Here is a 25,575-nt window from a genome sequence, read left to right as displayed (position 1 = left end):
ACCACCACACCTGGTTAATTTTTATTTATTTGTTTATTTTTTGAGATTGAGTCTTGCTCTGTCACCCAGGCTGGAGTGCAGTGGTGCAGTCTTGGCTCACTGCAACCTCTGCCTCTCGGGTTCAAGCCAGTCTCGTGCCTCATACACCTGGGTAGCTGGGATTAGAGGTGAGCACCACCATGCCTGGCTGATTTTTGCATTTTTAGTAGAGACAAGGCTTCACCATGTTGGCCAGGCTGGTCTCCTGATCTCAGGTGATCCACCCACGGGCCTCCCAAAGGGCTGGGATCACAGGCATGAGCCACTGTGCCTGGCTGGGCTGATGGAATTTTAGACTTAGAGTTGATGCTACAATAGGTTGAGACTTTGGGGCATGTTGGGATAAGAAACATTTATTTTGGAAGTGGGGCAGACATAAATTTTGAGGGGCCAGAGGATAGACTGTAGTGGGTTGAATGGAGGTCCCCAAAAGATATGTCTATGAACAATTCCCTGGAACCCATAAATGGTACCTTATCTGGAAAAAGGGTCTTTGCAGGTATAATTAAGACAAGGATCTTGAGATGAGATCGTCCTAGATTACCCAGTAGGGGGGCCTAAAACCAAAGCCAAGTGTCTTACAAGAGATGGAAGAGAAGCCACAGGGGAGAGGGCCACATGAGGATGGAGGCCGACACTGGAGTGATGCAGCCATGAGCCCAGGCACCGATGGCCACAAGGAGCTGGAGAGGCCAGGAACAGAGTCCACCCTGGAGCCTCCCAGGGAGCGTGGCCCTGCCAATATCTTGATTTTGGACGTGTGGCCTCCAGAACTATAAGAGAATACATTTCTGTTGCTTTAGGCCACCCAGTTTGTGGGTACGTTTGACAGCAGCCACAGGAACCTAAAACAGGGCACCTTCTTTGGGGGTATTTGTATTCTGTAAACGACCATGCATTCTTGTGGCCGTCATGATAGTGGCATCCAGCTGCGTCTCTTAGGCCTATCCTGTCCCTGCTCTGTTAGCTTCCCAGGTAGCCACTCATTTAGCAAGAAAGAAGAGAAAGAGATGCACTTTCAAAAGGTCAAAAGACACATTCATTTGAAAACCAAAGCAGAATAAAAATCATAAAAGCCACACCCAGAGACCCTTACTGCAGATACCTCTTTCTGCTGCACCTGCAGACCCGCACTTTCAGCCCTGACCCGTCCCACTCCCCCACCCAACCCCCACCCCCCATCTGCCCTGGTGTGTCCCTGTGGATGGCCTTCCGTACCCTCACTGTCCCACTTGGCCCTAGCCCACCTGACACACCAGCCTGCCCAAGAGCACCCAGACTCAGACCAGCCACCCTGCTGCCATCCTGGGGCCTTCCTTTCCTGTAGCCCTGGCCCTGGGTCTGCCCCTACCCCAGGAGTCACACAGGGACACAAAGTGATCCGCATCCCATTCCTGGTCTTGGGGGACGTCCCCTCTGCCTCCGGGAAGCAGCAGCAACAGTCCTGCCAAGAGCTGCCCACCAGCTGGGAGGACTCTTCTGCAGCTAACCAGGACCCAAACCCCCAAAGAGCAAAGGAAGAGAGGGAGGAAGGAGAGCAGGCCCTGCAGGCTGATGTCCCAAGTCCTACAGGATCCTGTCTTCCCAGCTGGCACCCTGCTTCCACCATCTGAACGCGTGTTCCCAACTCCCCTTCCGCCTGGTCTGCCATCATGCCAGGCCACTGCCCCTACAGATGACCCAGCCCATGCCCCATTTTGGGTTCCTGACCTCATGACTCACAGTCCCCGCTCTCCCAGCCCTGCGTCTCCCCACCCACTGTGGGTCTGTGGACATCAACCATGGCCCCAGTGGTGGGAGATCTGGGCACCTGGCCCCACTAGCATCACCCTTCCCAGCTGCCTCCAGTCCCTTCTTGAGGTATCTGGCCCCTGGCCCCTCTGCTGCCAGGTCCTCTTGGGCTTCACTGGGGAAACTGAGGCCACAGGGCACCACTGCCCACACCTTCCCAACAGCCCAACCCAGGGAAAATCTCCAGGGCCCTTAGTGGCAAGCAGCAGTCTCGACTGGCCAATGATGATGTGTGGCTGGGTAAATGTGAGCAGCCACTCAGTACTCATCCTGGGCCAGGAGATGCTCGTCCCCCCTATGACCATGCAGGTCCCTCAGGTCAAGGCCCAGGGAACTCCTTCCCCAGGGAACTCGGGCCAGTGTCCAGCTGAGGCTGTGCCCTGCTGTGGCCTGGCTTCCATGTCACCGCTCTGTCCTGGAGAGGGTTCTCCCTCCCTGCCACCCTGTTGGACCCACCATAGCCTGGCATCAGCATGGCCTCCTGAGCACTTCCCATATGCCCCCAGCACCTCCAATCCGACGACACCCCAAGCAGTCCCGCTGAGGTCCCTAACACCCCTCATCACCTGGTGTCAGCACCATCCAGGCTCACCCGGCTCCCGACATGGCCCTGCTTCCTCACGCTCCTCCCTCCTTCACAGAGCCAGCAGGCCCCCATGGGTCTGCTTCCCGGCTGCCCACGGCTCTGCTTCCCAGCTGCCTACGGCTCTGCTTCCCGGCTGCCTATTCTCATAGGCCCCTAAGCTCTGGAGGACCACAGGCTCAGAGCTCTGGCCTGAGGCCTGCAGTGACGGCCTCCCAGCCTGGCCTCCCCACCTCAGTCCGGCATTTCCTGCACCTCAGTGTCTGCACACGCATTCCTATCTCACAGGCATCTCTGATTTTATGCACCCAAGGCTAAGTGCCGGCTCTTCCGCCCTCTCTGCCACAGGCACATCCTCTCCACCCCAGGCTGCTCTCCACCTCCACAGCCACCAGCAGGGTCTCCTCAGCCGCTCCTCGGGAGGCACCAGGCCAGGATCTTGCAGGGGTCCAGCCAGCTCCAAGTCCATCTATCCCTCCCACCCAACGCTTGTTTCAAGCCACAGCTGCCACTGGACAGGGCTTGGCTCGGCTTGGGGGTACAGAAGTGCAGCAATGCACAGCCCGTGTCAGGAAGCTGGATTGGCAGAAGGGGAGATGTTTACAATCGTCCCTGTTAATCCACAAGCCCACAGCCAGACCCTATGAGCGTGACACCAAGCATGACATCGAGTCTCCTTGAACATCTCGGCCTCAGCCCCAAGCAAATTCCACAAAGATTAATGACAGAGATGTTTAAAAAAATGCACCAGTGCTGGAGGCAGCACTCTGCAGATGTTTTTACAAAAGAAAGCCATTTGAAGCATAGCATAAAATCCAGAAATCAGAAAAGACTGGTGAACGTTAAAAATTGACACGGCTAAAGAAACCACAGACAGAATTAAACAAAAATAGATGCATGGTGTGAGACCCATCCATGGTGTGACCAGCTACTGGGGACACAGCAGGGAGCTTTCAAGGAGCTGAAAAGTTCTGTTCCATGAGATGGTGCTGATCACAGGCAACTTCCAAGTTTAAGCTGAATACGATCATCCCTCAGAATCAGCGGGGGATGGGTTCTAGACTCCCCAAGGACACCCAAATCCACAGATGCTCAAGTTCCTGATGTAAAAAGGTGTAGTAGCCAGGCATGGCAGCAGCTCACCCTGTAATCCCAGTACTTTGGGAGGCCAAGGCAGAAGGATCCCTTGAGCCTAGGAGGGAGATGGGGTCTCACTATGTTGCCCAGACTGGTCTCAAACTCCTATGCTCACGTGAGCAGCCCTGAAAGCATTATGGCAGGTCATAAAAGCCAGAAACAGGGCTGCATTCCATTTCCATGTGAACATAGGAGTTTAAGACCGGCCTGGCCAACAATGCTTTTGAATAGGCAATTAACAAAAGAAAAGGTGCAAATGGTCGACAACTCTAGGAGATGTGCTCAGCTTAATTAATAATCAAAGAATTCAGGCCAGGCACGGTGGCTCACACCTGGAATCCCAGCACTGAGGCTGAGGCAGGCGGCTCACTTGAGGTCAGGAGTTCAAGACCAGCCTGGCCAACATGGGGAAACCCTATCCCTACTAAAAATACAAAAATTAGCCGGGTGTGGTAGCGCACACCTGTAATCCCAGCTACTCAAGAGGCAGAGGCAAACCCAGGAGGCGGAGGTTGCAGTGACCTGAGATGGTGCCACTGCAGTCCAGCCCGGGTGACAGAGCGAGACTCCATCTCAAAAAAAAAAAAAAAAGAAAAGAAAACATTGGTGTAAAGTTTCATGACTTGGGTTAGACAATGGCTTCTTAAATATGACACCAAAAGCACAAGCAACCAAGAAAAAAAATAGATAAACTGGAGTCATAATAATTAAAATGGACATGCTTCAAAGGACACAATCAGCCAGGTGAGGTGGCTCACACTGTAATCCCAGCATTGTGGAGGCTGAGGCCAGGAGTTTGAGACCAGCCTGGTCAATATGGCAAAACTCCATCTCCACTAAAAATACAAAAATTAGCCAGGTGTGGTGGCAGATGCCTGTAGTCCCAGCTACTCGGGAGCCTGAGGCACAAGAGTCACTTGAACCTACTCCAGCCTGGGTGACAGAGCAAAACTTTGTCTCACACACACACACACACAAAAAAAAGACACCAGCAAGCAAATAAAAAGGCAAACCATAGAAACAGAAAATGTTTGCAAATCATATTTCTGATAAGGGACTGGGATCTATAATATATAAAGAACACTTACAACTCAATAATACCAAAAGGCAAATTCTAAAATGGACAAAGAATTTAAATACACATTTCTCAAAAGATATAAAAAATGACCAACAATCACATCAAAGTGCTCAACGTCATTAGCCATCAGGAAATGCAAATCAAACCACAATGAGATTCCACTCGACACCCACTAGGATTTGATGTCTGCAATCAAAGAGTCAGATAATAACAAGTGTTGGTGAGGATGTGAGGAAATTGGAAACCTCGCACCCGGCTGTTACTGGGAATGAGGAATGGCACGCCCACTTTAGGAAGCAATCTGGCAGTTCTTCAAATGGTTAAATATAGAATTACTGCACAGCTGAGCAATTCCACTCCTAGGTATCTACCCAACAGAAGTAAAAAACATACGACCACCCAAAAACGTGTATGCAAACGTCCATAGCAGCCTTACTCATAACAGCCAAAAGGTAGAAACAGCCCACTATCCATCAACTGATAAACGCATAAGCAAAAGTGGGCACTTCCACACCACGGAACTGGCTCCAGCACGGGGAGGGTGAGGTGCTGATGGTGCAGCGACGTGAGCAGCCCTGAGAGTATCCCAGCAAGTCGAAGAGGTCAGACCCAGGGCCGGTACAGGCCAGTACGGGCCAATCCATAACCACCGAAAGGAGAGCAGTGTTGCCAGGGGCTAGGCGACAAAATGTCCTGGAATTGACAGCTACACAACTCCCAATCGACTAAAACCACGGAATTGGACACTTCGAATGGGTGAATTATGGCATGTGAATTACCTCTCAATAAAGCTATTAAAAAATACTAATAATCAGCATAAGGTCAACCTAATTGGTACTGACATGAAAAGCCACTGGCTCCAGAGGAAATCTCAGTCTGAGCTCCCTGTAAAGGGGTGGCCCAATCCGTGCGTTCTCTCCCGCCCTCTCTCACGCACAGCCATCGCCCCAGCCGGGAGCCTGGGCCTCATCATTTCTCTTCGTATACTTCCACTCTGTTTGAGTTGCTGCTTCTTTTTTTTTTTGGAGCGTTTTACTTTTGACAGTAAACACCGACCAAAATTCCTCTCCAGTGAGCCCCAAATAACCTCCAGCCTGCCCTCTGCCAGCTGAGCACCAACCACTGCAGACGGCGCCCTACGCCATCACCCACTCACCCGTGCAAACACCCTGCAGTGCTGGCTGAGGGCCTGGGGCCAGTGCCAGGGACACAGATAACCAAGCTCAGAGTCCAGGACAGGGGAGAGTGGGGACACATGAGGGGGCCAGGCACAATGGCACTGGGCAGGCCCGGGGCTGGCGAGGGGTCCTGAAGAGAGTGCAGGCCACAGGCTGGGCACATGCTCTGTGGGCACTGAACACACCCAGCCCCTCTCCAGGCCCACTTTTCCCCCAGACCAATGCAGGCCGCCCACCCCTGGCCCCTGCCCCACACCAAACCCACACACTCACCAACAGTACTCACCCCAGCCTCATTCTCACCCCTGCTGCCCCTCCAGGACCACCTCACAGCACCCCTAAGCCCCACTCCCCGGCCTGCATTCATGCCCTGACCCTCTTTCTTCACTGACCGCCTCACCTCCACTCACCTGCATCACCACGACTGTCCCCTAGAACTGTCCCTGCCCTGCCTCACCCACCCCAGGTCTCTCTCCAGGCTCCCATGAGATGGCAGGATGGCCCAGCCTCTATGAGCTGTCACAGGCCAGGCTTGGGGGGCCAGGCGACTGGACACTTATCGGCAGCTGGGCCGACTGTCTAAGTCACCAGCCCACAGCCCTCAGCACGGAGGCCTCTCCCACAGGGCGCCCAGAGCTCTCCCACCACAGGCTGCAGTAGCCTCAGCCCCAGAGGAATCTGCCCTGGATGGGGGACAGGGAGAATGAGGGGGGTTGAGGGGCTCAGGCAGACAGGAAGTTGGCAATGTTCTGGGCGGAGCAGTGGCCGACTGACTGTACAGGAAAGACCGGGGATTTCCAGGGGAGAGCCAGGGAATGACGTGTCCAGGGGAGGGTCTGAGATGTTGTGGGGTGGGGGTGAAGGTCACCGGAGTGAGGTCAGACAGGGAGTTGTCTCTGTGAGAGGGCAGAGTGAGGTGGAACCTGGGCAATGCCACAGAGGGCAGGAGGCCGGGAGGCCTAAGCCAGAGTACCTCCTCAGTGCAGGGATCAGCTGGGCAGGGTTCCCCGGGTGCAGGCCTGGCCTCCCTGCCTCCTCAGAACCACCAAATGCTGAGCTGGGCCTAGGACAGGGGCCCGCAGCTGCTTACCATGGAGGGACTTGGGTCTGCCTCGCTGTTACAGGTTGGGCGGCAAGGGGGGCCATGCCCTCCCTCAGTCCCTCCACCGCAGGGACAGGAAGGGCCAGGACTCCAGCCCTCTAGCAGGTCCAACAGGCTCATAGAGGTCAGGTCTGGAGAGGTGTAGGGCACACGGGCCACCTCTGAACTCCTGCACGCCCTCCTAAGCCTTGGCCCATGGCTCCCAGACACAAGCACCAGCCCAGCCCCTCCCGTCCCCTTGTCGCAAGCCAGGAGCTAAGGACACTTGGGGTGCCTGGTGGGCTCACGGAGCCTCAGCACCTGCCTTGCTGTTTAGCCACTCTCAGGCCAGTGCCACACACATGCGGGCAGCTGCACCATCACGTGACGACTCCACTTCAGGCAGGCACCCCAGCACCCCCTGCCCCCTCACCAGCCTCCACAACCAAGCCCAGAAGGCAGACAATGGGCCAAGACTGCGAGTGTGTCCAACACCAATCCTGGCCTTCACAGGAGCTGAGCTTGGGCAGGAGGGCCCTGAGATAGAGTTCCAGCGACCTCCAGCCATCTGTCTGGCTCACCCCTGGATGAATCAGCAGTAGCTCCCACCCCAGGAGGTAGAGAAAAGACATCCCTGGGGCCAGGAAAGCCTCAGCACAACGCCCCGAACAGGCTAGGGCACCCTAGGCAGCCCAGCAACCTGACCAGACCAAGAACTCCAGGAGGAAACCATTCTGCACAGGTCCCGCACTTTGAACAGAGTGGTCAGCTCAGAAACAGCTGTCTTGGGGCTTGCCAGCAGGGCTGGAGCCAGGTGGGCAGCTGCTTCCCTGCCCTACACCCCAGCACCTTCCAGGTGCTCCCTCCAAGGCAGGGCTGGCCATGCAGAGCATGAGCAACAGGCCGCCCCCTCAAGGCCTCCCCAAGGGTGCAGGAGTGTCTCCCCTGGCCCAGATGAACTAGTCACACAGGCAAAGGGGCTGGGCACAGCACTGTCAAAGAGAACCACAGCAGCACATCCACCCTGCCCCAGAACCGTTCGTGGAGGACGCCTGAAGGAGATGAGTTCGAGGTACCATGAAACCTACCCAGCTGGGCAAGGTTGTGCTGGAGAGCGGCACCACGGGGCCCCAGCAGAACCTCTCTCCCTGAGCTGCCCTTGGGGGCAGAGCCAGCAAAACCAGCCACGTGGAGCTGGAGCCTGCTCTGATCGGTTCTGCCTGGGGCCCCCACCCCGACCTTCCCCAGCAGCTCAGTCCCTTGCCCCTAAGCCTCTGCAGGCGGAGAGCCAATGCTGTGTCCACAACCGCCTGGAGCTGGGCGACCCAGGCCGAGCCAGGCAGCTGGGTTGCAAGAATGGCTGGCGGGTGCCAGGGCCTGGGCGGGTCCAGGGGCTCCCTGTGGGCGTGGACTAGGGCAAGGGGGTCTGCCGAGGCACCAAACAGGAGGCACTAAACAGGTGGGCAGGCCACTCTGATGCTCCCCTAGTGAGGAAGGAGGGGCCACCATGACCCCTAGCCCACAGCTGTCCCCTAGAGAACAGAGAAGGGGTGTGTAGGGGGTGCCCTGCCAAGGAAGGGTGGCAGCCCAGGCCTCACCAGTTTAGGGAGGTGAGGAGAGGCGGCAACTATGTGACCCATTGCCAGGCGGCGCGGCCTCCCCTGTCCCATGCAGAGGTGTCCCAAAGGAGGGGCAGGGGATGGCTCAGCCTCGACCCATGTGTCTGCTGGCCACAGACACTGGATCCTGGCCCAGACAGCCGACCCCGACAAGCCCTGAGCGCCCCCACCCGCCCGAGACCCACCCCACCCACCCGGGCCGCGCGATGCCCTATTAAGGGCATGGCCGCGGGGGCTCAGCGGAGCGCGCCCGTCCCTTCCCTAGGCACTGGCGGCCGTGAGGGGCGATCCAGGCGGACGAGGCCGGCGGAGTGGCCACGCTCGGGCCGGCGATCGGACCGCCACCGTGGACAACAAGGTGCTCGGGGCTCGGCTGTCAGGAGCGGCCGGCCCGGCAGCGGGGCGGGGGGCCGTACCTTTGTACTTCTCGCGCACCTCCTCGTAGGCCTGAATGAAGTCCTGCTCGTCGGGCGGCGGGCCAGTCGTCAGCAGGGCGGCCATGCCGGCGGGCGCGGGGCGCGGGGCGCAGCGGAGCCTCCAGCACCCGGCGGCCACTCTGTCCCCGCGGCCGCGCGCGCCGCTTAAAGAGGCCGCCCCCGCCCCGCCCCCGCACCCAGGATGCCCCACGGGCGGGGCGGGGCCGCCGCGGCCGGACAGAGGGAGCCGCGTCTGGGCGCCTCCCGGCGGGCCGGTTCCGCGAGTTCCGAGTCCCGCACGCACGCCCCTTCCCGTTCCCGCCCGGGTCGCGGCCGCCGACACCCGGGGTCCTCGGGTGGCCCCTGCCCAGAGGCGGCCCCGAGCTGTCTGTTCCCCGCCGGGCCGGCGACCTTACTGCCTCCGAGATGCGCCCCTGCCCGCCCCCCACCTCGCTTCCCGCGTGCAGCTGAGACCTTCCCCATTGCAACACTGGAGACAACTGAGTCGGTAGAAAGAGCCCTTAAAACACCACACACAAGAAAAGTTAAGTACACATACAAGGACTGGAATAGCCCATTCACAGAAGGAAAACATGCTCGGTGATACTTAGAACAACTCTTTCCACCCATCAGATTGGCAAAGCTCCAGCTCTCCCCGCCTTCACCAATGTCGGCCACCGTGTCCGGGATGCCCCTGGCCGTGTTTTCTCCAAGCTTAATGCCACATGTCCTGTAACTAAGTCCCGCTTCCAGGAATCCGTCAGAGGACGCAGAGCCCCGGCGCGCGCGGAAGGTGCTGGCTGCGGGTACAGCCTTTGCAGTGAGTACCGGAGGCGACCACAGTCAGCCGAGGCCTCAGGACCCCCCACACTCCTCCACAACTGTAAAGGTGATGCCGAGGAAAGCCCAGGCGTGGGAACGACACAAGTGATTCCCTTTCAAGTGAGAAGAAAGTGACTTCTTTCTTTAAAATCCGCGTGTGCTGTGAAAGGCCCTGAAGGTCATGCAGGTCGAACCAGACCCTAGGGCTGGGGCTGAGTCCAGGGCGGTGACCCTCTCCTTCCCTCTTTCCTGCTCCCACCAGCCCCGATTCCTGTCGCCTGCAACATCCCCCCAGGGCTCAGCACCTGGCCTTGCAGCCCTCTCCTGGCCTCCCGCAGGGGCCTCCCTTCCTTCCGGCTGGAACAGGTCAGGACTCTCCAGCTGAAGCCTAGAGAGCTACGGCTCCTCCCTCTCCTAGCACACCCTGCCCATGGCCTCCAGCTCTAGGTCACCCACTTCCCTCCTGCCCCTACCCCTTCCCCAGGCCTCTCGCAGGTGCTTCCCATCCTGGAGGCTGGGGCCCCAGACAACCAGGCATCCCCTCCCTATACACTGCTCCTGTACATGCCCACCTGGCCCCCATGGTGGCAGCCAAGACTGAGGGCCTTGTGGGCAGCTCTGCCCCAGGAGCCCAAAATATTATCCTTGTTGCATCTGGGCACTGGACCGTTTTAAAGTCAATGATGGACGCCGCAGCAAGAAGCCCAACCCCAGGTCTCATGAACCGCCTGGGCGGGCCCAGCAGGTGGCGCTAGGCCGCCTGCACTCACCTGGGATGCGCGAGGCCCTCCCTGACCCGCAGATCCGCCCAGGCCTCCCCTATCCAGTCCCAGCTCCAGCGCCTAGCACGCAGCGGGAACTCAGTCAACCTGCGTGTGCTAAGGCGGTGCACAGGCAAGGCCCTGCGCAGTTACCTGCGATGCGAATGACCGCCCGCTCCGCAGGGTCCAGCACACTCCCGTTGCTCCCAGCGCCACCCCCGCTGCGCCGGCTCCGCTGCGTTTTCCCAAGGTTCCAGGGCAGTGTGTCCCCGGGGCTGGGCGAGCCACTGCTTCCATTGGAGACATCTTCAGCGACTGCCCGGACCTCAGCGTCCTCACCCGACATGGCCTCCTGGAGGGGAAGCAGGAGGGGTCACACCTCAGCCTGTTCAGAAGTGGACTCTGCACGCCGACCCACCCACCACCTTCTTAACCTAGACACTAACCCCGCCCCACCCACCCTCTCGCCTGGACACTGGCACCCACACCCCTCCTGTACCCTGCTGTACCCACATACTGACCCCCATGCTCTCGCCCCAGGCACTTACCCTCTCTCCATCCATGACTGCCTCGCCCCCTCCCGCCCATTCCTCAGACACCCACACAGTGACCCTCCCCTCAGCCACTGGCCTCACCCTCCAGTCTATCACCAGGACACTGACCACCCTGGCCACCCCCACTCCCGCACATTGACTGCCACTCTCCTCTCTTAGTCACCCACACCCTCTTACTCTGTCACCCAGGGGCTCAACCAGCACAGGACAGACCACCTTCCACCCTGTCCAATGGAAGGGGAAGGGGCGACTACCTTCACTCAGATGCCGGCCGCCACTGCCTCCACCCCAAACTGGACCCGCCTCTAACCCTCTAATCGCAGGCAGGCGAGGCCATCAAGGAACGCTGACCACTGCCCCCACCACTCACCGGGTCATCAGGGAAGGACACCCAAGCCCTTCCCCTGGACACCAGCAGTCCACCTCCAAGCTGTCTTGACCTCTAGGACTCCCCATCACGCCACCCCACCTCAGCCCGCAGTCCCACCTCCATCTCCGCAGCGAAGGCCTATAAATAGCTACAGCCGCAGCGGCGTGGGCCGCCGGAGCTCTGCTGCGGCGAGGCCGGGAGGGAGCCCAGGCAGCCGCTCCAGCAGCCCACCGTGGGGGCGCGTACACCGGCACGGCGGACGCAACCAGGGCGCACGCATACCCACGCGCGCACACTCCCCAGCCCCCGTCCCCAAGAGCACTGGCGTGCGAGAGGTGAATGGGACTCTGTCTCGGCGAGGGTGGGCTGGCGTGGGGGCACAATGTGGGCTCTGTGCCTCCGCCCTCAGGCCACGGGCTAGGGAGGAGACAGCGGACACCGAGCAGGGGCCCGCCGCGCCCCGCCCCCACTGGTTCCTCCACGGGCCGCCCCGGTTGCAGTCCCCGGCCCAGAGCCCTGCGGTCAGCCCAGCAGCCTTTCCTGCCCACACCCCGGGCACCGCCCGTCCAGTTCCGCAGTCTCGGGCGTGCAGGGAGATCCTGTCCTCTCGAGAGAGGGCAGGAGGGGGCGCGACGCAGCCCCCAGTTCCGTGCCGCCTGCGGCCGGAGAGCCCCCCCGACCCCCACCCCGCAACGCCCGCACGCGGCGCGCCTCTCCATCCTGGCCGCGGTCTTACGTGCCTGGTGGCTCCGCTCGCTTCAGCTCTGGCGCCGCAGCCAGACTGCTCGGGCCGGGAAAACGGCGGAGGCGGCGCAGGCGGGGCGAACCCCGAGCCCCGCCCCGGCCCCCACCCAGAGCTGCACCGCGCGGGCCCGGAGGAGCGCTAGCGAACGCTGCCCGCGAGATCGGGCGCCCGTGTCTGCGCGGCGCGCCCGTGTCTGCGCGAGATCACGGGAGCGGCGGGGCCGGTGCCCGCGCGGGACGACTCGGCCAAGGCGCGGCGCACACCTGAGTCCCGGGCGCACGGGGCGGGCCGGTCGGCAAGGAGACGCTGTCTGCGCCAGCGTGCGCGACCCAGGAACGCAGTGCGCTCGCCCCGGTGCGCTCCGGGCCCCGCCCCGCACCCCGACGTCTCCTCGGGAACAGCAGACCCCGCCCCTGGGCCGCGGAGGTCCCCAGTCCCCAAACAGAGGTCGCAGTCGGAGTTCCCGGGGCCCTTCCGCTTGGGTTCACGTTCACGTTTATTCAAACAACAGACCGATTCAGGCGAGGTCTGGGCGCCGAGGGCGGGCGGCGTCGCCTCCTGGGCTCTGCTGACCCCTGGTGGTAGGGTCGGCCCAGGCGGGGACCCAGCCCAGCCCCCCTCGGCCGCTGCTGACCCCCAACTCCACACCGCCTTCTGGATCCCGCAGCTCAGGCGGCCACAGTTGGGGGCGGGGGGGCCTCAGGCTGTGCGGAGCCGGGAGCCTGGGAAGCAGGAGGCCAGAGGGTGGCCCCTTCGGTTAAGTGTCTGGGGAGCGGCCCCGGAGCCCAGAGGGGTCGTCGGGGGAAGCCCGGGGCATGTGCTCGCAGGTGATGAGGTGGGTGGGCAGCGCCTGGGTGTCGTGGAAGATGACGAAGATGCTGGGCTGGCAGATGCAGTCCACCGCGCTGTCGTAGCGCAGGAGCACGTGGCCTGGGCCCCGCAGAGGGGGCGCCCGCAGACCGCGGCGGCCCTGCCCGTAGTCGCCAGTCAGCACTCGTGCCACGAACACCGCCTTGTGGCCATCGGCGTTGGGGGGCGAGTAGCGGTCCTGCACCGACAGGGAGGCGCGCCTGGCGAAATACACGCCCTTCCCGTAGACCGTGGCTGCAGGGCGGGACGGGGCAAGGTCAGGGTGGTCAGGGTGCGCAGAGCCCCCGCCCCTGCCTGGCTCAGGCCTCACCGTTGCGGCCGCAGAAGCTGCGGTTGAAGCCGTGGGCGCAGATGTCAGGCACTGCCGGCGCTGTCGTGCCATGGTACAGCACCTGCTCCACCGGGCGCCGCTCGCATCGCTGCAGCAGGCGCTCCCGGTACAGCTCATACTGCTGCTGCAGCAGCGGGTGGGACACCCGCTCCACCTGCGGGGGGGATGGCCCGGGGCCAGGATTAAACACCCTTCCTACGCCCTGGGGCCCACCCAGGGCAGAACTGAGCCCGGCAACCAGGAGCCCTCTGTTGAAGTGTTTGAGGGAGTCCTTGCAGCCTCCATCATGCTCTGTCCAGCAGCAGACAGTAACACCTCCATAAGACAAGTGACTTCAGAGGGCCTCTGGGGAGACTGACGCCTCCAGGGGAGTCTGATGCCCCCCTCCCCCCTCCCGTGGAGGTCTACGGGTGGGCAAACCCCACCCACTCACAGTGAGGCCTCTGCAGAGAAAAGCTGAGCCAGGGCCCTATGCTGCCTACAGGACCTGACTCCAACACCAGGAGCTGCCCACAGACCTCTCAGTGCTGAAAGACCCAGGCGGGAGAGAAGGCCTCAGGTGACCAACCTGACAGTCAGCCCTGGGAAACACTTCTAAAGAAATTCTAAATAGTTTTTTCGCAGGGTTGCAAAAGAACACTATGTCCATTAAACAAGACTAGCTGCCATGAGAAGGAACTGGTCTGAAAACCAGACTGCTCCTACGTTCAGAAAGGGACGCTGAGCTCAATCCAGGGGGGTGAGCCAAATGAGGAAGTGGTTCAAACTAAAGCCCCAGCTAGTGTTCTAGATGGAGTTCAGGAACTGACGCAGGGTGCGGAGCTAATGGAAGAGAAAGGAACTCCGAGGGAGCAGGTGAAGGGGCACGAGGTCTGAGCCCGAATAGCAGGAGCTCCACCGGCCGGAGCTCCAGTGCACACAGGGAAGACGGCTTCCCTGAGCTGAAGGAACATCTTCAGATACACAAGATCTGTGAAATGCCAAGAAGAACAATGAGGAAAGACAGGCCCCGGCACCCACCTGCCAGGAAACCTCAACCCTCAGAGTGAAAGAAAACCCTGCGAGTTTACACACACACACACCCCGAGGTCAATATGCAAACGGGAATAAATCTCGCCTTCTCACATTGGGTCTCTCCCTGCTGACACCAGATGCTAAGAAACCATGGGGGGATATTTTTTAACTTTCCAAGAAAAATATTTTTTAAGAAGGAAGAAAAACAGCAATATCTTCAAATATCTGAGGAAAAACATATTTTGAACCTGAACACTATATCCTGCCAAACTATTAATGAAGAATGAGGACAAATAAGGGCATATTAGGACACACGAGAACATGGAAGTTTATACCAACATCAAATTACAGTTGCAAATACCTCCAATTGTAAAGGGCAATATAAATTTAAAAGTTGGCCGGGCGCAGTGGCTCATGCCTGTAATCCCAGCACTTTGGGAGGCTAAGGCAGGTGGATCACTTGAGGTCAGGAGTTCGAGACCAGCCTGACCAAGATGGCAAAACCCCGTCTCGGTCAGGCGCAGTGGCTCACGCCTGTAATCCCAGCACTTTGGGATGCCAAGGTGGGCAGATCACGAGGTCAGGAGATCCAGACCATCCTGGCTAACACAGTGAAACCCCGTCTCTACTAAAAATACAAAAAATAAGCCAGGTGTGGTGGCACGCACCTGTAGTCCCAGCTACTCGGGAGGCTGAGGCAGGAGAATGGCATGAACCCGGGAGGCAGAACTTGCAGTGAGCTGAGATCGTGCCACTGCACTCCAGCCTGGGCAACAGAGTGAGACTCCATCTCAAAAAAAAAACAAAAAAGCAAAACCCATCTCTACTAAAAATACAAAAAGTAGCTGGGTGTGGTGGTGTGTGCCTATAATCCCAGCTACTTGGGAGGCTGAGGCAGAATCACTTGAACCCAGGAGGCAGAGGTTGCAGTTAGCCGAGATCGTGCCACTGCACACTAGCCTGGGCAACAGAGAGAGATACTGTCTTAAAGAAAATCATATATATATATAAATGTATATGTTTATATATGTAAATGTATATGTTTATATATATGTTCACATATACATAAATTTAAAAGTCAAATATGTTTGCCATACACTCAAGGAGATACTCCCACTAAACAAAAGAATCTGGCCGGGCACGGTGGCTCAAGCCTGTAATCCTAGCACTTTGGGAGGCCGAGATGGGCGGATCACGAGGTCAGGAGATCGAGACTATCCTGGCTAACACGGTGAAACCCCATCTCTACTAAAAAATACAAAAAACTAGCCGGGCGAGGTGGCGGGCACCTGTAGTCCCAACTACTCGGGAGGCTGAGGCAGGAGAATGGCATAAACCCGGGAGGCGGAGCTTGCAGTGAGCTGAGATCCGGCCACCGCACTCCAGCCTGGGTGACACAGCGAGACTCTGTCTCAAAAAAAAAAAAAAAAAAAAAAGAATCTGTGCCAAAAGGTGACAAGTGGGGACTGAGTAACCCACTAGTCAAGCATGACCCAGAAAAAACAAAGAAAGTCAAAAAAAGAATGGCCATTAGCCTTGAATTCTAGAATATCTTTTTCACAGAACACAGTTTTAATAACTAGGATTTCATTTCTCTTTCTATGGCTCAATGGTAAATATTTTTTCATTATTATAGTACGTCTACCAACCTATGGTCCAAGCATGGAGGCTTTGTGATAGTTACAGAAACCTTTACTACATAATAAAAATAATGTAACTGACCAAATTGAGATGGAAGGTAAGGGAGGAGGCAAAAGAGAGAGAAGCGAGGCCCGTTCTCCTCCATCTTGCCTTCTTGCAGGAAGACAAGAAACAATCTCTAAAGCTGTCAAGTGAAAAAAATATTCAAGTGTACCAGTTAAAGCCATGAAAGTGCTCACTGGAAGAACCAAGTACATATAATTAACAAAACCACCAGGATATGAGCTCAGTGCGTCTGGGTGGTGGTGATGCTGGTGGTGGTGAGTGGTGAAGGTGTGTTGGTGAAGCTGACAGTGATAGTAGTGATGCTAATGGTGGTGATGGTGACGATGGTGGCCATGGTGGTGGTGGTGATAGTGAGTGGTGAAGGTGATGGTGGTGGTGGTGGTGATGACAGTGAGTAGTGAAGGTTATGGTGATGATGTGGTCATGGTGATGGTGGTGATGGTGGTGGTGATGACAGTGAGTGGTGAGGGTCATGGTGGTGGTGTGATTGTGGTGATGGTGATTATGGTGATGGTGGTGAGGGTCATGGTGATGTGATGGTGGTGGTGTTGGTGGTGATGGTGGTGATGGTGGTGGGGATGACAGTGAGTGGTGAGGGTCATGGTGGTGGTGTGATTGTGGTGATGGTGATTATGGTGATGGTGGTGAGGGTCATGGTGATGTGATGGTGGTGGTGTTGGTGGTGATGGTGGTGATGGTGGTGGGGATGACAGTGAGTGGTGAGGGTCATGGTGGTGGTGTGATTGTGGTGATGGTGATTATGGTGATGGTGGTGAGGGTCATGGTGATGTGATGGTGGTGGTGTTGGTGGTGATGGTGGTGATGGTGGTGGGGATGACAGTGAGTGGTGAGGGTCATGGTGGTGGTGTGATTGTGGTGATGGTGATTACGGTGATGGTGGTGAGGGTGGTGTTGGTGGTGATGGTGGTGATGGTGATTATGGTGGTGTTGGTGGTGATGGTGGTGATGGTGGTGGTGGTGGTGATGGTGATTATGGTGGTGATGGTGGTGATGGTGATTATGGTGGTGTTGGTGGTGATGGTGGTGATGGTGATTATGGTGGTGGTGGTGGTGATGGTGATTATGGTGGTGTTGGTGGTGATGGTGGTGATGGTGATTATGGTGGTGATGGTGGTGATGGTGATTATGGTGGTGATGGTGGTGATGGTGATTATGGTGTGATGGTGGTGTTGGTGGTGATGGTGGTGATGGTGATTATGGTGGTGATGGTGGTGATGGTGATTATGGTGGTGATGGTGGTGTTGGTGGTGATGGTGGTGTTGGTGGTGATGGTGGTGATGGTGGTGGTGGTGATGATGATGATTATGGTGGTGTTGGTGGTGATGGTGGTGATGGTGGTGATGGTGATGATGATGATTATGGTGGTGTTGGTGGTGATGGTGGTGATGGTGGTGTTGGTGGTGATGGTGGTGGTGGTGGTGTTGGTGGTTATGGTGGTGATGGTGGTGTTGGTGGTGATGGTGGTGATGGTGATTATGGTGGTGATGGTGGTGATGGTGATTATGGTGGTGTTGGTGGTATTGGTGGTTATGGTGGTGATGGTGGTGTTGGTGGTGATGGTGGTGATGGTGGTGATGGTGATTATGGTGGTGATGGTGGTGATGGTGGTGTTGGTGGTTATGGTGGTGATGGTGATTATGGTGGTGATGGTGGTGATGGTGGTGTTGGTGGTGATGGTGGTGATGGTGGTGTTGGTGGTGATGGTGGTGATGGTGGTGATGGTGATTATGGTGGTGTTGGTGGTGATGGTGGTGATGGTGATGGTGATTATGGTGGTGATGGTGGTGATGGTGGTGATGGTGTTTATGGTGGTGTTGTGTGTGTTTTTGGTGGTTTGGTGTTGTGTGGTTGGTGGTTCTTGGTGGTATGTTGGGTGTGTGTGTGGTTTGGGTTGTGTGTGGTGTGTGGTGGTGTGGTTTTGTTTGTGTGGCTGGTGTGTGTGTTCTGGTTGGTGCTGGTTGGTGCTGTTGGTTTTGGTGGTGATGGTGGTCTGTGGTTGTGGTGATGGTGATTATGGTGGTGATGGTGGTGATGGTGGTGATGGTGTTTATGGTGGTGTTGGTGGTGATGGTGGTGATGGTGGTGATGGTGATTATGGTGGTGTTGGTGGTGATGGTGGTGATGGTGGTGTTGGTGGTGATGGTGATGGTCAGGTCTGGGGACAACCAGAGGTTCTTTCTGCATTTCTGACCAGCTCCTGGTGGAGGGTAATGCTGCTGGCCGCACGCACAACTTTGAGCATCAAGAGTTGAGAGTGCCCTGCGTAGTGTCATCAGCACAGTGACCCCAGCACAGTGACCGCAGCAAGCCTGGGCCTTTCTGTGGAGGCAGAAGAGCACCCAGAACAGCACAAGGGATGCATTTGTGAAACGAGTAATCCTCACAATAGCCACAAGATGGCATCACCGCCTATGCTCCAAGTAAGGAAACTGAGGCCTGGAAGTGGTCCCATGGTCCCTGGTGACCCAGTCATGAGTGGCAGAGTGGGGACCCTCATTCAGGCCTATCAGATCCCAAGACCCCCACTCTGTTCCCTCCTGTTTCCCTACCCACTTTGGGAACGCCCTCTGGGCAGAGAACAGGACTGGGAGCCTGTCAGCTCCTGGTCAGCTGACCTTGATGTAGGCGAGAGGGACAGGCCACAGACTTGGCAAGGTGCTGATGGTGCAAGAGCCCAGGACACCATGGGGCCAGAGAGACAGGGCATGGACTCACGCGAACGATGCGGATGCTGCTGTGGGCAGTGTCCAGGGTGTCGTAGAAGGCCTGCACCACCTCTCGGAATTCCCCAGTGCTCTCTGCAAGATGCTCCAGCTTGTTCCAGGGCCCCTTCAGCGTCTGCTCCGCCACTGATGCGTGGGGGAAAGGGGAGGTCAGAGCTGTGCCTGGGGCACTAGTCCCTGCTAACCAGCCCACCCCACCGTCCCTCAGTTCAGGATGTAGACTCACAGGTAGGGCCTGAAGCTGCCAAGGGAAAGGCCAAACGCTGATCCCAGGGGCCAGCCAGAAGTGCCACCAAGTGGCGGGCAGCACGGGCAGGGTGGGCCCCAAAGCCACGGATGATGGTGCAGTCACCACGCAGGGCAACACTCACACCATGGCACCGCTCCAGGCGAGCACGCAGCTCTGCAGGCAGTGTGCGGCGCCAGGGCCCCACCGTCTCCTCCTGGAGGTGGACCTCCAAGGCAGCCCTAAGTGCCCGGTCCAGCTCCTCCACATCCTGCTCAAATGTCAAGTGCACCACCAGCTGGGCCTTGCCATCAGTCCCCCCATCTGGGGGCTCTTCTGCCTCCAACGGGGGCTGCTCCAGCAGGGAGAGGGCTAGGGCTTGGCGCAGGGCCGCAGACTCCTCCTGCTCAGCCACCTGACCTTGAGGCTCCAGCGACCGGTGGAGGGCCAGCTGCAGAGCGGCCTCCTCCTCCAGCCACCTGGGTGCCAGGATGCTGGGGGCCACAGGCTCCTCCTCCTCATGCCCTGGGGTCGCCTCCTCCTCTGGCTGCTCCTGAGGCCCTTCCTCCTCCAGCTCCAGAGGCAGCCAGTCCTCCCCGTCTAGGTCTAGGCCCTTCAGGGTGGCCAGCAGTTCTCGGACCTCCTCTGGGGGCAGGGAGAGGCCACTGGGTCAGGGGCTGGGCCCAGAAGGAGTTGGAATGGGTGAAAGATGGGAAGCAAGTTTTTGGGGTACACGGTGGGCCTAAGATGGGTCAGTAGACAGATGGGAGGACAGAGCAGGGCAGGGGGTGGGATCAAGTGAGGGCCACAGGATGTGCTGAGGGCTCCCAGGGAGTCCTACCCAGGCTCACGTCCTCCTGGTCACTACTTGTACTGTCTGGGGGCCACAGGGTGTGGGCATCACCAGGGAGCACTGGGAGGGCCTCGGTAGGGTCCACCTGTAGGGAGAGGACGTCAGGACCACTAGCCTCTGGGCAAGGGCAGAGGAGGTATGGGGTAGAGGCGTGAGAAAGCGGAGGGCAGGGGTGGGACTCCATCTCTACCTCTTCAAGGCCTGTATCCAAGGTGGCTGTGGCCAGGCGCTCTGTCCCAAAGACACACTGGAACTGAGCCTCCAGCCCCTGGAGAAGGCGCTGCCCTTCTGGGCCCAGGAGAAACCTGGCGCTGCCCGGGTGCTCCAGGCGCAACACATGGCAGCTAATGCTGCCCAGCAGGCTCCGCAGAAACTCCTCGGCCGCCTGGCAGGAAGTCTGGCCTCCACAGAGCTGCAGGGCCATGGCAGAGGGGGAGTTTGCAGGTTTAGAGCACAGAAAAGGTATTCTGAGTCAGTAGGAGGAGGGGGCTGAAGGTGAGGAGCCCTGAGGGGTCACTCACCCGAAAGCCAGTCACATCCGGTCCTTCAAGTGGGAAGAGAGCAATGTCTCCCAGGCCCGCAAGAAGGTCCTCATGATAGAGCTGCAGGAAGCGCATCGCCCCAGGCTCCATCAACAGCACCATCTCCGCCAGGTCCTCCTGCTCCGCCAGCTTCACATGTCCTGGGCTCACAGGCCCTGCCTTCTCCAGAGACCCCATGGCGATCTCCATGGGACCCACCAGCCCTTCTTGTCCTGGTGAGTCCATGGCAATTTCCACCAGGCCCTCTTGCCCCGGCAACCCCTTAGAGATCTCCACTGGGCCTGTAGACCCCACAGGCCCCACACTCATGGGTCCCTCCTGTTCCTGCAACCCCACAGGCCTCAGGCTTACCAGCCCCTCATGTTCGAGAGACCCCATGGGCATTGAGCCGACAGGTTCTGCCTGTCCCAGAGACCCCATGGGGCCTGTCCTCAGAGAGGCCTCTGACTGCCCTGGCTCCTCGCCAGAGCCCGTTGTCACAGTCCCTGCACCCTGCACCATGGGACCTGTCCTCAGAGAGGCCTCTGACTGCCCTGGTTCCTCGCCAGAGCCCGTTGTCATAGTCCCTATACCCTGCACCATGGGACCTGTCTTCAGAGAGGACCCTAACTGCCCTGGTTCCTCGTCAGAGCCCGTTGTCACAGTCCCTGCACCCTGCAGAGCTGTCACCAGCCCTCCAGTCCTCAGGATAGCATGCTTGGTAGCCGTAGGCCCCAGGGTGGATGGGTGGTCCCCTTCACTTGTGTTCTCAGCCAGCTCCTCAGGCTCCAGGACGTCGTAGTGGGGAACAAGGCTCAGCTCTGAGCCCTGCAGCTGGTGCTCCTGCTGCAACACTCGTTCTGCCACTTGGAGGAAGGGAAAGGACAGAAAACCTGTCAGATTTCTGCAGGAGAGGGAGGGTCGGCTGGGTCTGCCCAGCCCCACTCACCTTGCCACTGCTGGAAGGAGGCAACAGTTCCCAGGGGCCCGGGCAGGCATCGCAGGTCCTCCAGGGGCCCCCCACCACTGCGGCGCTCATTCTCCAGGTACAGCTCCAGCAGCAGCAGGTCCACAGAGGCGCTGTCCCCCACCACACGCACCGCTCGGGCCTGGGGCACCCGGGCCAGGGACACCGAGGACCCCTCCAGGCCCAGATTCTGGGCCTGCTCCTCCAGGACACGGACGTCTGTGGGGAATGTGCAGGTCAGCTCAGGGAACCTCCCCTAGCCAGCACCTCAACCCCAACCTGCCTCTCACCTGCCTCAGAAAGGGGCTTGGGCAACTGGACCAGAGCCCGGTCTGGCCGGGGGCTGGCCAAGGCACAGCAGGGCTGTACTGGGAGCTCCGAGGCACGCAGCAGGGCCTGGACATGCTGCTCCAGACGCTGGGGTGTGGTGCCAGGGGGCAGTCCTTGGAGCAGCAGGCGTGCAGGGGCTCGTGGTGGAGCTGGCCGCAGGCTCAGCTGGGCACCATGTAGTTTGTGATCTGCCTGGGCCAAGACCCTCTCGGCGTCTGTGGGCAGCGGCAGGGCAGGACGTCAGGCATCAGAACATCAAGGCACCCAGACTGCCCCTTCAGCCAGTCCTCTCACCTGCAGGCTCTCTGAAGGTGAGGATGCCCCCGCTGCCCAGTCTCTGCCAGCTCAACACAGGTCCCCCTCCAGAGCGTCGGCGGTTTTCAAAGTAGAGTGTGAGCAGCTCGTCGGGCACGGCAGGAGGCAGTCCACGGACCTCCACTGCCACCCCTGCCTCTGCCTCCGCCATTGCACCCCTGAGATGGGGCATCGGGTGGCTAGGGAAACAGCCCACTCCACCCCTCCTACCCCTCCCCAGGCCACTCCGAGGTGTGCCCTCAATACTCCCCCATTATGGGTGGGCCCACACACGGTACTTACGCTCCCTGCTGCCGCTCGGCAGCCTCAGGCCATGAGCTCAGCCAGGACTCACTCCTGTGCCTGCCCCTCAGCAAGCCTAACTCTGCAGGGAGCGGAAAAACAAAAGTGAAACTGAAAGACAGAAGGAGGGAGGGAGGAGCTCGGCCCTGGGCGCTGAGGCCTGGTTACTGGGGCTCAGATGCTTCCTCTCCTGCTGCAGCCTCAACCCCCAGCTGACCAGGAGGTGTTGGCCAGGCTGGACCCCTCAGGACACTCCAGCCAGCCCAGTCCAGTCCACCGGCCCCATCTGGCCCACTCCAGCCCCTGGCTGGCAGGGTAGACAGGAGTGTCCTCTGGTGGCCCTCCACTCCCCTGGCCTCCGTGATCCGAAAATGGCCAATCACCTTCCCCACTAAACCCACCAAGGGGCCTGAGTCACTGCCCCTCACTCAGGATCTCCAAGCCTCTGTGTCCATGACACCCTCTGCATGACAAGTGCTGGGTCTCCAGGTCCGCCCCTGGCCAAGGCTGGCCTTCAATGCCTCCAGCAACCTTCTCAACCCTGCTCCTGGTCCCTCACACCTGCCAGCTGCTGGGCATGGGCAGCTCCCCACCCTTGGTCTCCAAGAGCGTGCATTGCAGCACAGCCTTCCTCCCACCTCGGGTCCTGCCCGCCCATTCCTGCAGCTTTCTGTCCTGCCTGCACCTCCCCATCTCACACCATCGTTGGCATCGTCACAAATAACCCCAGAAGGTGACAGGGTGATGGCTCCACTGCATTCTTTGCTGCCGCTAATCCTCACCACAGAAAGGGAAACGGAGGTGCAGACAGGCCCACAGCAGCACCAGGCCTCAAACCTGGGCGGTGCCTTCAGAATCCACAATCCCACTCACCACAAATCCCCGGCATCACCGAAGCTCCATTTGTTTCCAGCCTTTCAAAGAGCTGTGGCTACTACTGCTCTCCATCTCCTACTCCCACTCACCCCTCAGCCCACCAAAACCCAGCCCCACCCCTGCTGTTCCTCCCTCCAGGGAGCTGAGGACCCTGGCCAGCCTTTGCTCCCAGCCCTGCCCATGCCGCACCTCTGCTGCCCCGACCCTGGTCCCAGCCTCCAGAATCTCTCGCTAGGTAGCTAAGCTAACCTCTTAACTAGTCTCTGTCTGCCACTCCCATGGTGGGTCCTCAACAGAGGGGTCAGGGTGGGCCTTGTAAAGTGACACCAGCAGCTGCTACATAGCTCCCAGCATCAGCAACAGTAAAAACCAAAGTGCTGGGGGCTGGGCGCAGAGGGTCACACCTGTAATCCCAGCACTTTGGGAGGCTGAAGCAGCTGGATCACGAGGTCAGGAGTTTGAGATCAGCCTGGTCAACAAAGTAAAATCCTGTCTGTACTAAAAATGCAAAAATTAGCCAGGCATGGTTGCGGGTACCTATAATCTCAGCTACTCGGGAGGCTGAGTCAGGGGAATCGCTTGAACCTGGGAGGCGGAGGTTGCAGTGAGCTGAGATCATGACATTGCACTCCAACCTAAGTGATAGCGTGAGACTCTGTCTAAAAAAACAAAACAAAACAAAAACTCCAAAGTCCTTTTGAGGACCTGCCCAGCTGCACCTGACCAGACCTCAGTCCCTTCTCTGGCCACATGCCCCCTGCACACCCTGATGCTCAGAGGGCTCCAGGTTCTCAGCTCTTCCTGCAGAGCTATAGGCCACTCCTGCCTCAGTGGCCTGGGACCGGCCCTTTCCTCTACTTGGCCCTCCCTTCCCCACAAACCCCCATGGCCACCCCTCTGGCATGATCTCCCTTACTCTGCCTTTCTTTTTTTTTTTTTTCCTGAGACGGAGTTTCACCCTTTCACCCAGGCTGGAGTGAAGTGGCGTGATCTCGGCTCACAGCAACCTCCACCCACTGGGTTCAAGTGATTCTCCTGCCTCAGCCTCCTGAGTAGCTGGGAAAACAAATGTGTGCCACCACGCCCAGCTAATCTTTGTATTTTTAGTAGAGATGGGTTTTCGCCATGTTGACCAGGCTGCTCTCGAACTCCTGACCTCAGGTGGTCCACCCACCTTGGCCTCCCAAAGTGCTAGGATTACAGGCATAAGCCACCGTGCCCAGCCCCTTACTCTGTTCTTAAGGCAGATTTAACATAAATCTAAAGACACTTAGGGACTCTGCCTACACGACCCCTCCTGAAGCCCTTTACTCAACTTTGTACTCAGCATTTTACTTTATTTATTTAATTTTTAAAAATTTATTTATTTTTGGCCAGGCGTAGTGGATCACACCGGTAATCCTAGCACTTTGGGAGGCCGAGGCAGGCGGATCACGAGGTCAGGAGATCAAGACCATTCTGGCTAACACAGTGAAACCTCACCTCTACTAAAAATACAAAAAATTACCCGGCCGTGGTGGCAGACGCCTGTAGTCCCAGCTACTTGGGAGGCTGAGGCAGGAGAATGGCATGAACCCGGGAGGCGGAGTTTGCAGTGAGCCGAGATCAAGCCACTGTACTCCAGCCTAGGCGACAGAGCAAGACTCCATCTCAAAAAAAAAAAAAAAAGTGTTTATTTTCTTTGAGACAGGATCTCCCTCTGTGTCCAGGCTGGAGTGCAGTGGTGTGATCTCGGCTCACTGAAACTCTGCCTCCCTGGTTCAAGGGATTCTCCTGCCTCAGCCTCCCAAGTAGCCAGGATTACAGGCACACACCACCATGCCCAGCTAATTTTTGTATTTTTAGTAGAGACAGGGTTTCAACCTATTGGGCAGACTGGTCTCAAATTCTTGACCTCAGATGATCCACCTGCCTCAGCCTCCCAAAGTGTTGGGATTACCGGCGTGCGCCACCATACCCGGCTATTATTTATTTATTCATTTATTTATTTTTTGAGACAGAGTCACACTCTGTCACGCAGGCTCGAGTGCAGTAGCACGATCTCAGCTCACTGTAACCTCTGCCTCCCAGGTTCAAGCAATTCTCCTGCCTCAGCCTCCCCAGTAGCTGGGATTACAGGTGCACACCACCACACCCAGCTAGTTTTTTTTTGTATTTTTAGTAGAGACGAGTTCTCCATGTTAGCCAGGATGGTCTGGATCTCCTGACCTTGTGATCCGCCCACCTCAGCCTCCCACTGTGCTGGGCTCACAGACGTCAGCCCCCGCGCCCGGCTGGCATTTTATTTTTCTTAAAGGTCTCTCAAATTTTGTGAGCTTCTGCTTCTACAAAGGTAAATCCATCCCTGCTTTTCCCACGTTTCCTC

The 25,575-nt window shown here is 58.2% G+C and overlaps 2 protein-coding genes across 6 annotated transcripts in view; both read right to left on the bottom strand.

Moving 5' to 3' along the window:
* Positions 1-12,286, bottom strand: part of PLEC (plectin) — a 62,297-nt gene extending 50,011 nt beyond the window's left edge. For 2 of the 5 annotated variants that reach the window (XM_010375262.2, XM_010375263.2), the window contains exons 1-2: positions 12,170-12,286; positions 10,659-10,857 (exon numbers count right to left, since the gene is read on the bottom strand). In XM_010375262.2, the coding sequence (XP_010373564.2) occupies positions 10,659-10,851 (193 nt within the window). In that variant the 5' untranslated portion in view covers positions 10,852-10,857; positions 12,170-12,286. Of the gene's footprint in view, positions 1-8,922; positions 9,060-10,658; positions 10,858-11,429; positions 11,445-12,169 lie in introns of those variants that run through there. The other 3 variants (XM_030920938.1, XM_010375277.2, XM_010375276.2) reach the window with 3 other exon arrangements.
* Positions 12,287-12,631: 345 nt separating this feature from the next.
* On the bottom strand, positions 12,632-22,443 carry PARP10 (poly(ADP-ribose) polymerase family member 10). The gene is made up of 11 exons (XM_010375256.2): positions 22,335-22,443; positions 22,032-22,210; positions 21,698-21,952; positions 21,390-21,626; positions 20,441-21,306; positions 20,110-20,331; positions 19,908-20,004; positions 19,067-19,711; positions 18,833-18,966; positions 13,355-13,529; positions 12,632-13,278 (listed from the first exon to the last, which is right to left on the bottom strand). The coding sequence occupies exons 2-11, from the start codon at positions 22,201-22,203 to the stop codon at positions 12,932-12,934; spliced, it is 3,150 nt and encodes a 1,049-aa protein (XP_010373558.2). The 5' UTR covers positions 22,204-22,210; positions 22,335-22,443; the 3' UTR covers positions 12,632-12,931.
* Between the last annotated feature and the right edge of the window lie 3,132 nt (positions 22,444-25,575).

The sequence above is a fragment of the Rhinopithecus roxellana genome, chromosome 17, assembly GCF_007565055.1.
Source record: "Rhinopithecus roxellana isolate Shanxi Qingling chromosome 17, ASM756505v1, whole genome shotgun sequence".
Taxonomy (NCBI): Eukaryota; Metazoa; Chordata; class Mammalia; order Primates; family Cercopithecidae; genus Rhinopithecus; species Rhinopithecus roxellana.
The sequence above is the reverse complement of the archived record's forward strand: the minus strand, read 5'-3'. Positions and strand labels throughout refer to the sequence as shown.

Coding starts and splice junctions, on each gene's coding strand:
- PARP10 (XM_010375256.2), bottom strand. CDS start 22,203: ATGGCGGAGGCAGAGGCAGGGGTGGCAGTGGAGGTCCGTGGACTGCCT. Junction 21,953..22,031: donor CACCTTCAGAGAGCCTGCAG/GTGAGAGGACTG, acceptor CGCTGCCCACAG/ACGCCGAGAGGGTCTTGGCC. Junction 20,005..20,109: donor TGGATACAGGCCTTGAAGAG/GTAGAGATGGAG, acceptor CTCTCCCTACAG/GTGGACCCTACCGAGGCCCT.